The 12216-nt window shown below is 46.4% G+C and overlaps 1 protein-coding gene across 1 annotated transcript; it reads right to left on the reverse strand.

Annotated features, from left to right (window-relative positions):
• Positions 1 to 1143: 1143 nt before the first annotated feature.
• On the reverse strand, positions 1144 to 7624 carry LOC145395316 (heparan sulfate glucosamine 3-O-sulfotransferase 6-like). Its single transcript, XM_080268994.1, has 6 exons — positions 6928 to 7624; positions 6392 to 6500; positions 5806 to 5868; positions 4952 to 5125; positions 3421 to 3628; positions 1144 to 1380 (listed from the first exon to the last, which is right to left on the reverse strand). The coding sequence occupies exons 1-6, from the start codon at positions 7622 to 7624 to the stop codon at positions 1147 to 1149; spliced, it is 1485 nt and encodes a 494-aa protein (XP_080125120.1). The 3' UTR covers positions 1144 to 1146.
• Between the last annotated feature and the right edge of the window lie 4592 nt (positions 7625 to 12216).

Raw genomic sequence — 12216 nt, forward strand, 5'->3', positions numbered from 1 at the left:
GCATGTATAAATAGTCCTTGGCTTCATTATACGATTGAAACACTGTAATCATTTCCCTGTAGCATTGAACCAGTACTGCCTAAAGTTCCGTCCCACCGTCTTACAAAACTTAAAACTGAAGGACCTGAAGATGTCTTTGGCTGTGTTACTTTTAGCTGGTTCTCAGAGGCTTGAACCACTACCGCCATCGTCCTCACACAGTCGATACCCTTCTTACAGCTTCTTGGAGCGTCGAATCACTGCCACCTACAATTCTTTCCGACCATTTTGTTGAAGTTAATACGAAAGTTCCTGTAGAAGTCTTTAGTGCCATTGTGTAATTGGCAGAACTTTAATCGCTTGTTATGAAGTCTTCTCCCTCATTATCCATTTCAAATAACTACCACCTATAATCCTGTTCGACTATCTTGTAGAACCAAAAACAGAAGGACCTGTAGAAGTCTTTGGTATCAATACATTACATACAAAATTATAGTCAGTTATTGATTTAAACCACTCTTAATACCTGCATCAAATCACGAACACCTAAACTTCTGTCCGACCAGCGTGTACAACTTGAATTTGAATCGTATGTAGGAGTCTTTGGTGGCATTTGAATCACTAACACCATTTTCTAGAAGTGCTCGAAGACATTGCTGGATTGGAACACCCTTATCACTGTCTCGGAGCTTCAAATCACTACCACCTAAAGTTCTGTCCGACCAACGTGTGCAGCTTGAATTTGAATCGTATGTAGGAGTCTTTGGTGGCATTTGGATCACTAACACCATTTTCTAGAAGTGTTCGAAGACATTGCTGGATTGGAACACCCTTATCACTGTCTCGGAGCTTCAAATCACTACCACCTAAAGTTCTGTCCGACCAACGTGTGCAGCTTGAATTTGAATCGTATGTAGGAGTCTTTGGTGGCATTTGAATCACTAACACCATTTTCTAGAAGTGTTCGAAGACAGTGCTGGATTGGAACACCCTTATCACTGTCTCGGAGCTTCAAATCACTACCACCTAAAGTTCTCTCCTACCAGCGTGTACAGCTTGGATTTGAATAGCATGTAGGAGTCTTTGGTTATAGCATCATTTTCTAGAAGTGTTCGAAAGTAGTGCTGGATTGAAACACCCTTATCACTGTCTCGGAGCTTCGAATCACTACCACCGAAAGTTCTGTCCGACCATCTTGTAGAACTTAAAATTGAATGGCCTGTAGAAGTCCCTGAGGGTGTTGAGTGTGGCCTGTGAGACTGGTGGGTGGGATCGACCCTTGGATGACCCCAGGCAGTGTGGGCGGCCCGTCTTCTCCCTCTTTACCAGGCACGGAAACCCCTTAGTGACGTTGAAGAAAAAGTGCTTCTCTGTGATGACCCTGCGCAGGCCAAGGAATTCCTGTGGAGGGATGGCAAGAATGTTAGCTTTGACTTCGAAACATACATATAGATTCATAAAGGATTGGAATATATTAGTTGGTGGATAGATAGGTATTTGAATTGCTTTTCTGTGGTGACCCTGCACAGCCCAATGAATTCCTGTGGGGGATGGCAGGAGTGTTAGTTTTGACATGGAAGCATACATATAGATTCATAGGTGATTTTAATAGACAGGTGGGTGTATGCACAGTTTATTAGAAGAATTGCTTTTTTCTGTAATTACCCTGTTCAGACCAAGGAATTTCTGAGATGGTGGAGTGGTAGTTTTGGCATGGATAGGTACATATATATTGACAGGGGAGGGTGGAGGATGAGACAGGGTAAGAGAGGACGGAAGGAGAGAGCGAAACAGTGACAAGAGAGGAAAGGAAGAAGGAAGGAAAAGAAGAGAGATTGGAAGCAAGGAGAGAGATGGAGGAACAAAGGAGAGAGAGAAACGAAAGGAGGGAGAAGAAGAAGAGGAGGAAGGAAGGAAGGAAGTAGAGGGAGTGGGAGAGGAAGAGGGTGACGGAGGAAGGAAAAAAAGGAAGAAAAGAACGGGAAGGAGGAAGGGAAGAAGGAAGGAAGGAGTGTGGAGGAGAAAGGGGGGAAGGAAGGAAGGAGTGTGGAGGAAGAAGGGAGGAAGAAAGGAGTGTGGAGGAGGAAGGAAGGAAGGAGTGTTGAGGAGAAAGGGAGGAAGGAAGGAAGGAGTGTGGAGGAGGAAGGGAGGAAGGAAGGAAGGAGTGTGAGTGAAGGAGAGAAGGAGTAAGAGCGTAGTGAATCGATCCTATCCATCTCATCCCGACCCAGCCAACCTTAACCTAACACCAACCTTCATCTTAATCTTAATCCAGCTTTAACCTAACCTCACGCCGCGCAGCCTGACCTAATCCCTGTCTAACCTAACTTAACCTAACCTTATCTGACCTGACCTGACGTACCTACTGTACACCTTTGTAAAGTAAATATATATATATATATATATATATATATATATATATATATATATATATATATATATATATATATATATATATATATATATATATATATATATATATATATACTCAGATCAAACCAAATCCACACAATCCCAGCCCAGTTCATCCAATATGTACTTAATTCAGTGCACTTTTTACAGAACGTACCGTAACCAGATAAGTAAAACACACACACACACACACACACACACACACACACACACACACACACACACACACACACACACACACACACACACACATCAAATCAAACCTAAATGACCCACCCCTCACACATCTGTCCTGTCCTACTGAAATTAACTCAGCCTTACCCAGACAAACCAAGTGTACCCATACTCACCCAAATCAGTGTATGATCACCCAAACAGTGAACTCAAACCATACTTACCCAAACTATCCAAATGTACCCAGATCCACTCAAATCGACCACCGATGACCCAGGCCTGTATTCTCGTCAGTTAAGGAAGCTGTTTAACACCTCTTCCTTAGTGATTTAGTTTGGATATGGCTGGTGAATATCCTTGATGCAGAGTATGGCGATATGGGAAGGATTTATGTAACAGAGAATAGGACAGTAAGGTGTAATAAGGAAACTAAATTGCTTAGGAAAAGATGTCAGGGAGCTTCCTCAACCGACGAGAATATGAGCATTAGACTTACTCAAATTTGTCAGTATTAAGGCCAAAACTCACCTGCATTTTGCATAGCTCTGCGGCTGAGTCCCGTATAGGATTCTTCCCACAGACTCCCTCAAATATCCCAGTATTCACACCAAACTCACTTGTACTTTGCACAGCTCGGCGGCTGGGTCCCGTATAAGATTTTACCTACAGACTCCTTCATATCCTCCAGTATTCATCCCGGACTCACCTGAATTTTGCATAGTTCGGCGGCTGGGTCCCGTATAAGATTCTTCCCAGACTCACGCAAATCCCCTAATATTCACACCAGACTCACGCAAATCCCCTAATATTCACACCAGACTCACGCAAATCCCCTAATATTCACACCAGACTCACTTGTACTTTGCACAGCTCGGCGGCCGGGTCCCGTATCAGGTTCTCTCCACTAACGACGTGTATGGCGGACCTGGGGAAGTAGTGCAACCATCGCTGTAGGTGCCTGGCGTACAGACCCCCGCTGATGGGCCCCCATTCTGAGTTGACCAGGCCCGGGGACGCCCTCACGAACGCCAGCTCATCGAATGCACGACGCCACCTGTGCTTACTGCAGCGAGGGAAGGTACTGTCAAGGTTTACTGTACACCAGAGAAAGATGACATGGTACAGGGGGACATAGTTTGGTCGTGTGTGTAGAAGGTGACAGTGTGGTCGTGTGTGTAGAGGGGGACACAGTGTGGTCGTGTGTGTAGAGGGTGACAGTGTGGTCGTGTGTGTAGAGGGGGACACAGTGTGGTCGTGTGTGTAGAGGGGGACACAGTGTGGTCGTGTGTGTAGAGGGTGACAGTGTGGTCGTGTGTGTAGAGGGGGACACAGTGTGGTCGTGTGTGTAGAGGGGGACACAGTGTGGTCGTGTGTGTAGAGGGGGACACAGTGTGGTCGTGTGTGTAGAGAGGGACATAATGTGGTTATGTGTGTAGAGGAGGACAGTGTGTGGTCGTGTGTGTAGAGGGGGACAGTGTGTGGTTGTGTGTGTAGAGGGGGACAGTGTGTGGTCGTGTGTGCAGAGGGGGACACAGTGTGGTGCTGTGTGTAGAGGGGGACAGTGTGTGGTCGTGTGTGTAGAGGGGGACATAGTGTGGTTGTGTGTGTAGAGGGGGACAGTGTGTAGTCGTGTGTAATGTCATTGTATTTTGTGCCTGATGGAGATGTGGAAGGAGATAGCCAAGGAACTCTATACATTCACTGATTTTCCCATCTTACATTTACTGTCTTGTTAAAAAAAAAAAAAAAAAAGAATGTATTAGGTTGAGGGAAAGATGTTCTACCGGCCGTCATTTCGAGCCCTCATGAACGCCACCTCATCCAACACTCCCCACCTGTGCTTCTTACAGGTGTCCAGCACAGGTGACATAAGATATACATTTACTAGTGAAGAAAAAAGATAGTTGTATGCTATATATTTTGGAGAGATGTGGTGGATTGTGGTACTGTGGTAAGGGATTTAAATGTAATCTTGTGGTGATACACAGACAGATAGATAGACATATAGGTAGATAGACGGATATAGATTGGTAGATAGATACATTGATAGATTGGCGAAAAAGTATATTCTGTACTAAAGGCGAGTTTTATGGAATTATGGCAAGATATATTGGTACAATTTTTTTATGGTTTGTGCTTTAGGTGTTTGCTATAGACGCATGAAAGAGAGAGAGAGAGAGAGATGAAAGGGTTGGAGATGAAAGAGGTGTGTGTGTGTGTGTGTGTGTGTGTGTGTGTGTGTGTGTGTGTGTGTGTGTGCTTTAACCCAGCCTCACCCTGCATCGTCTACCCTATCCCTACCTCACTGTGGCTCACCCTACATTTTCTAGCTTAACCCTGCCTCATCCTACCTCACCCTTCCAGCCCATGCCTAATCCTGCCTCACCTAAGACTCTGCGTGTAGTCAGACAGCGCCCTGGTGACGGGGTCCCTCACCACCAGCAGGAGTTTGGCACCAGGCAGGTCTTGTTTCACCCTGGCTGGCACCCCCACACTGGTGAAGTACGCCGGCGTCTTCTCCACCGTCAGTTGCCACGCCAGGCTCAGCGGCAGCTTGCTCCTGTGGGGGGAGGGAGGGGGAATTAGTGAGAGAGGGAGGAGGGAGGGAGAGTTAGTGAGGGGGTGGAAGAAAGAGAGGCAGCCCTGGACTGGTGAAGTATGCCGGCGTCTTCTCCAGTTGCTCCTTTTAGCTCAGGAGCAGCATCCTCCTGTGGTGGGGGGGGAGGGGGAGAGAGAGGGGATTAGTGAGGGAGGGGAAGAAGAAAGAGGGGCAGGTGGGGAAGGAGAGGGACGCGGAATTAGTAAGAGGGAGAGGAAAAACAGTCAGCCCTGGAGAAGTAATACAAACCGGTAGCTTATAGATAAAGTATTATAGAATGTAACTTTTCTCGTTCAGTCTTTCCTATGAAATTTCCATGTCGGTTTTTCCATGCTGCATGGTGGTCCTTCTCACTTTTTCCTGCCAGTTTTAACTGGAGGGTTTGGAGGTGGGGGGAGCCTTCTTGCTGTACTATCCTTATCCTTCAGCATGAAAAGTTAGATCTCGTATTCATTGTCTACTCTGTAACAGGCAGCCTCAAAAAGACCATTAGGTCTGTTGCTGTTTGCTTTCCTTAGAATTCCTCCTCCTCCTCCTCCTCGTCCTCGTCCTCGTCCTCCTCCTCCTCCTCCTCCTCCTCCTCATCATCATCATCATCATCATCATCATCATCATCATCATCATCATCCTCACTCACTCACCTGTACCAATCCAGTCCCTTGGCGTAGAATCTGTCGAAGTAGTGAACCTCTGGACCCGACGCCCTGGCAAAGGAACCATATATATGACATCAACACACACACACACACACACACACACACACACACACACACAGTTTTATGCACCAATTAAACCACTCACTATAAACACCATGATGTAGTGGTATATTCCTGCTACACTCCATTTACTCTAACTTGGCCTAAATTTGCCCTCTCCATCGTGAATGCTGGGTTGTAGCAATAGATTAAGACTAGGGTATGGTGCTAATCACGAAGAAGTGCTATGAAGAGGGTGTACAGCCCTAGTATTGTCTTTTTCTGCCACTGAGCTACGTGAAACAAGCTGCAAAAGGACGAAATACTGGGCCAAGTTAAGGTGGAGAGAGTATAGTGGGTGTGGCACCTTATGTTGTGGTACCTTATTCTTCGTTGGACCCTGAGAGAGAGAGAGAGAGTACCGTATGCTTGGATGGACCCTGAGAGAGAGAGAGAGAGAGAGAGAGAGTACCGTATGCTTGGATGGACCCTGACAGAGAGAGAGAGAGAGAGAGAGAGAGAGAGAGAGTACCTTATGCTTGGATGTACCCTAAGGAAGGCCAGCAGCGCCCTTGTGCCAGATTTCTTGGCTCCGATGATCAGTACGTCAGGGAGGCGCTTACTGGACGACTGGTTACGATCTGTTGATGAAGGTACAGGTCTTTATTTTACTGAGGAGTCCTAGTTCTCTCTCTCTCTCTCTCTCTCTCTCTCTCTCTCACACACACACACACACACACACACACACACACACACACACACACACACACACACACACACACACACACACACACACACACACACACACACACACACACACACACACACACACACACACACACACACACACACACACACCGTCGGTTTCTATCCATCTATATATTTATGAACTCTCGTCCTAATGGCGAAGAATAATAGATTTATAGATAGACAGATGGATGGATGGATGGATAGATATATAGATGGACAGGCAGAGTAGATATGCAGAGGGAGACAGATGGGTAGACAGAAAAATGAAAGCGAGAGAGAGAAAGAGAGAGCGAGAGAGAGAGAGAGAGAGTAACTGACCTAGCACCGTGTAGCCCCTGTCGGCGTAGCGTGTCCAGTGAGGGGCGGTGAAGGGGTGTCCGGGAAGGTCCTCGAGTTCCTGTAGGTCTTCTAAGGGTGGTTCTGGATCCGTAGGTGGACTGTCGCACCGCCAGTACTTCTTCTTGCACTGACCAACGCCTCGAGTAGACATGGGCCTGATTGTGGGTTGATTAGTTGATTGAGGCCTGTTTGAGGGTTGACTGAAGGTTGATTGAGGATTATTTGTGGATTGATTGAGGCCTGGGTTGATGGTGGATGTGGGTGTGGGGATCATATTATGTGAGTGTGGGTGAACTCCAGTTTGGAAACTGGTTTGGTGAAGGGACTGATTTTGCTGAGTTTGATGAAGCGCCTGGGCCTGAACACTGGCGTCTTGGAGTGCCTGAGGGTGGGAATCCTGTTCCTGAAGTGCTTGGGGTTGGGAATTGAGTGGTTGATGTGCCTGAATGTGAGAATTGGATCTTTGGTGAGAAATGAGTGGGTTTAGAAGTTCCTGGGGCTGAACATTGGCTGTGTGGTACGAATATACTGAGTTTAAAGGTTCCTGTGGCTGAGAACTGGATGTGTAGGGAGAATTGACAGGTGTCTGGGGTTGAGAATTGGATGTCGGGTTGAAGTCAGCCTGGTTTAGAAGTTGCTGAGGCTGGGAATTGGATGAAAAGTGAGAATTTGCCATGTTTCTAGGTCCCCGAGTTTGAGAATTGTTCTGGGTAAATATTCCTCGGAGTGGATGATAATAAGGTGCGTGCTGAGAATTGGCCAATCTTTGTGGATAAGAATTTAGAACTCGATGTGGGTTAGAATTAGACCCTTGTTGAGAATTTTGAAGTCCCTGGGCGTAAGAATCACGCGTTTGGCGAGACTGCTGAACTCCTTGGCCTTGAAAATTTGGCGATTGGTGATTATCTTGAAAACCTTGGCCCTGAACGTTTGGCGAATATGCTTGCAAATTTCGCGTCATATTGAGTAGAGTGAGGAGTGGTTGTGGTGTGGGTGGGTTGGCTGGAAAAGGGTGGAGACTAAGAAGTGGTTGTGGTGTGGGTGGGTTGGGTGGGAAAGGGTGATGGTAAGGGACAAACAGGGCGGTTCTTGGGTCCAGCTGGTGGGCAAGGAAGGACAGACAGACGAATATGACAAAAATACCGCTGGCCAGGCTGCACAGACGGCGGTGGGGCGGCATGCTGAGGGTACGTCTTACATGCCATCTCCTGAGACAGCCTTCACCACCTGAGAAAGACATGAAGAGAAATTGGTTTAGGCAGTGGAATATAGTGTGTGCGTGTGTGTGTGTGTGTGTGTGTGTGTGTGTGTGTGTGTGTGTGTGTGTGTGTGTACTTCTTATATGCCATCTCCTGACTCAGCCTCCACCACATGAGAAAAACACGAGGAAAAAATGGCTACGACAGTGGAGAATGTGGACACAGTACTGTTATTAGAGAGAGAGAGAGAGAGAGAGAGAGAGAGAGAGAGACTTTGAAATCCCAATTAGGAGTTCTGACGTTAATATGGAGAGAGAGAGAGAGAAAGAAAGTTGTATGCAATGTGTCCGCGCGCGCGCGCGTGTGCGTGTGTGTGTGTGTGTGTGTGTGTGTGTGTGTGTGTGTGTGTGTGTGTGTGTGTGTGTGTGTGTGTGTGTGTGTGTGTGTGTGTGTGTGTGTGTGTGTGTGTGTGTGTGTGTGTGTGTGTGTGTGTGTGTGTGTGTGTGTGTGTGTGTTCTTACCTAATTGTTCTTACCTAATTGTATCTTTACAGGAATGAGTCCAGCTCGTACTGTCCCGTGTCTTAAGCCATATTTATCGTACATATCCTTAAATTTGTGAATTGTTTTGGCACACACTATTTCATTCGGTAGTGCATTCCATTGATCAACCGCTCTGTTTGGGAAACTGGATTTCCTTACGTCTTTATCGCCTCTCTTTTTACATAGTTATTTGCAGTGTCCTCTTGCTGATGCTTCTCCATATGTTAAGTAATCATTTATGTCTATTTTCTCCTTCCCTGATATGCATTTATATAGCATTATCATGTCTCCTCTTTTCCTTCTCTCCTGTAGTGCTGGCAGATTCAGTTTTTCTAGTCTTTCTTCGTAGCTTAGGTCCCTTAAGCTTGGTATCCATCTTGTAGCTGCCCTTTGAACTTTTTCAGTCTTATCTATGTGTTTTTTAAGATGAGAATTCCAGACTACTGATGCATACTGTGTGTGTGTGTGTGTGTGTGTGTGTGTGTGTGTGTGATTCTGTATATGTGTGTGTGCCATCGCTAGAAACGTGTATGTACTCGTATGACTACGTGTATGGGGATCTGTGTATGTGTGTCCACTTACTCGTGTGTGCGTGTGCATGTGCGTGTGTGTGTGCGTTAGGTCATATATCTCTATCAAGCCACTTCCCCTCCATTCCATCTCCCTCTCCCTTCCCCTCCCCCCTCCCCCTTCCTCTCTCTCTCTCTCTCTCTCTCTCTCTCTCTCTCTCTCTCGACGATGACTTTGATAATGATGATGATGATGATGATGATGATGATGGTAATGAGGAAGAAGAAATATTTGTAGTTTAAAAGTAATATGACGATTATAAAGGTGTAATTAATGTGGTATACGTGGTGTGGTGTAATTAATGTGGTATAAATGGTGTGGTGTTGGTGGTGTGGTGCTGGATCCCTTGCTGGTGTATCTGGCTGAAAATACCAGATCATGACACCAGCGATCAATAATGGAGAGGGGTGAGGCAGGATGAGGGAGTGGGGTGAGGTGGAGGGGTGAGGCAGGGTGAGGGAGTGGGGTGGGGGAGTGGGTGAGGTGAAGAGGTGAGGCAGTATGAGGGGGTAGGGTGAGGGAGTGAGGTTAAGTGGAGGGGTAAGGCAGGGTGAGGGAGTGAGGTGAGGTGGAGGGGTGAGGCAGGGTGAGGGAGTAGGGTGAGGTGGAGGGGTGAGGCAGGGTGAGGGGGTAGGGTGAGGGAGTGAGGTTAGGTGGAGGGGTAAGGCAGGATGAGGGAGTGAGGTGAGGTGGAGGAGTGAGGCAGGGTGAGGGAGTAGGGTGAGGTGGAGGGGTGAGGCAGGGTGAGGGGGTAGGGTGGGTGAGTGGGGTGAGGCAGGTTGAGGGGGAGGGGTGTGGCAGGGTGACAGGATAGGGAATTGGATATGGGGTGAGGAAGAGGGGTGAAAGGGAGGAGTTAGGGAGGCTAATGTGGAGAAGGGTGAAAGTGAGAGGGATGGGAAGGAAGAGTGAGAGAGAGAGAGAGAGAGAGAGAGAAAGAGAGAGAGAGAGAGAGAGAGAGAAGAATGAGAGAGACAGGAATGTAGAGTGAGTGAGTGAGTGAGAGAGAGAGAGAGAGAGAGAGAGAGAGAGGGAGGGAGAGAGAGAGAGAAGAATGAGAGAGACAGGAATGTAGAGTTAGAGAGACAGACAGACAGACAGACAGAGAGGAGAGACTTGGGTTGAAAGATGGGAGTGTGATCGATAGTGGCTTGGAGGATGAGAGAGAGAGAGAGAGAGAGAGAGAGAGAGGATTTAAATGCAAAGGACTCCCATAGACTTTGACCTGTGAGATCGACCCTTAGAAAAAAAAAAAAGAAAGAAAAAGATGACGTTGGAGAGATGGAGGGAAGGGAAGGGGAGGGGAAAGGAGAGTCTGTTTATCTTTATCTATCTTGTATCTATTTGTCTATCTATCAAGTCAGTCTGTCTCTCTATCTATCTCTGTCATGTGCAGTATCTCTGTGTCTGTCTGTCTGTTTGCCTGTCTCAGTTTATCTATCTCATGTACCTATCTGTCTCTGTGTATATTTGCTTATCAGTCTATCAGTCGCTCGAGCTTTGTCATGTGTCTGTCTGTCTGCCTGTCTGTCAATCTATCAGTCTATCTACTCTGTCTGTTCGTCCATTTGCCTTTCAGTTTATGTGTCTACTGTATCTATCACTACCACATATCTCTTCATCTATTTGTCTGTCTGCCTGTCAATCAATCTATCAGTCTATCTATTTCTGTCTTTGTTGAATGCACGAACCTGGAAAATTGTGCTTTCTATGGAAAATTGAATCTGGGAGAGAGAGAGAGAGAGAGAGAGAGAGGGTTAACCAGGCAAATTAACAGCACTTTGAGGTCCCCAACTCCCTTCTGACCCAACTGTTCTCTCTCTCTCTCTCTCTCTCTGGTGGACAGTAAAGAGGGACGTGAATCAGTGGAAAAAGGTTGTTGTGCTTGTTATTGTCACTAAGAGAGAGAGAGAGAGAGAGAGAGAGAGAGGGAGGGAGGGAGGGAGGTCGTCACTTTCGAGAAGCTTTCACTCATGACGGCTTTATTTATTCATTTTTTTAATGCAAAAAAGAAGGAACCAAAGGCCAGCAGTCCGTTCCTTCGAAGAAAAAATAAATACAAAACCACTGAGCCAATTCAAGATGCGACTCATTTTCTCCCCTTACAAACACCTCTTCCTTACCGATTTATTTCCGATTCTGCTCCGTTACCATATTCTTGTGTGTTATTCATGCAGTCTCTCTCGGTATTGATAAGATGTAGGAGGCAAAGAGGAGGATGTTAATGAGTAGTTTGGAGAATGAATCGCTAAGGAAGAGGTGATAGGGAGCTCTAACTTAAGACGCCAGCTCACCTTAAGAAGCAGCATCGATGTCTCACAAGGAACACATTTACGTAGCACTGAACGAATTGATTTTACACCTTCTTTATTCCTTCACAATGTTTTTTCTTGATATACGCCTCTGAGTATTGCTGGAAGTTCATTATACTCGATGTGATGGAAGGACTGGAGGTTTTGTGGCCTACAGGAAACCATTAGCCTTGTCACTCAATGTAAAGCCACCTGAAAAGGAAAGTACAGCAATAAGTGACAGGAAGGATGGGAAAAGTAGGAAGCGAGGAGGACATAGAAAAAGTGATAAACGTGACGGAAGAAGTAGGCAGCACTACATCAAGTGAGTGCATGATGGTGAGAAATAGGAAGAGAGGAGGGCAGACACAGAGAAAGTGATGATGGTGAGAAATAGGAAGAGAGGAGGGCAGACACAGAAAAAGTGATGATGGTGAGAAATAGGAAGAGAGGAGGGCAGACACAGAAAAAGTGATGATGGTGAGAAATAGGAAGAGAGGAGGGCAGACACAGAAAAAGTGATGATAGTGAGAAATAGGAAGAGAGGAGGGCAGACACAGAGAAAGTGATGAAGGTGAAGAACTAGGCAGCACTGCATCAAGTAAGTGGATGATGGGAAGAAATAGGATGAGAGGAGGGCAGACACAGAAAAAGAATGATAAAGGT

Source organism: Coenobita brevimanus, chromosome 30 (genome assembly GCF_032717465.1).
Source record: "Coenobita brevimanus isolate Jiangsu-jjx chromosome 30, ASM3271746v2, whole genome shotgun sequence".
Taxonomy (NCBI): domain Eukaryota; kingdom Metazoa; phylum Arthropoda; class Malacostraca; order Decapoda; family Coenobitidae; genus Coenobita; species Coenobita brevimanus.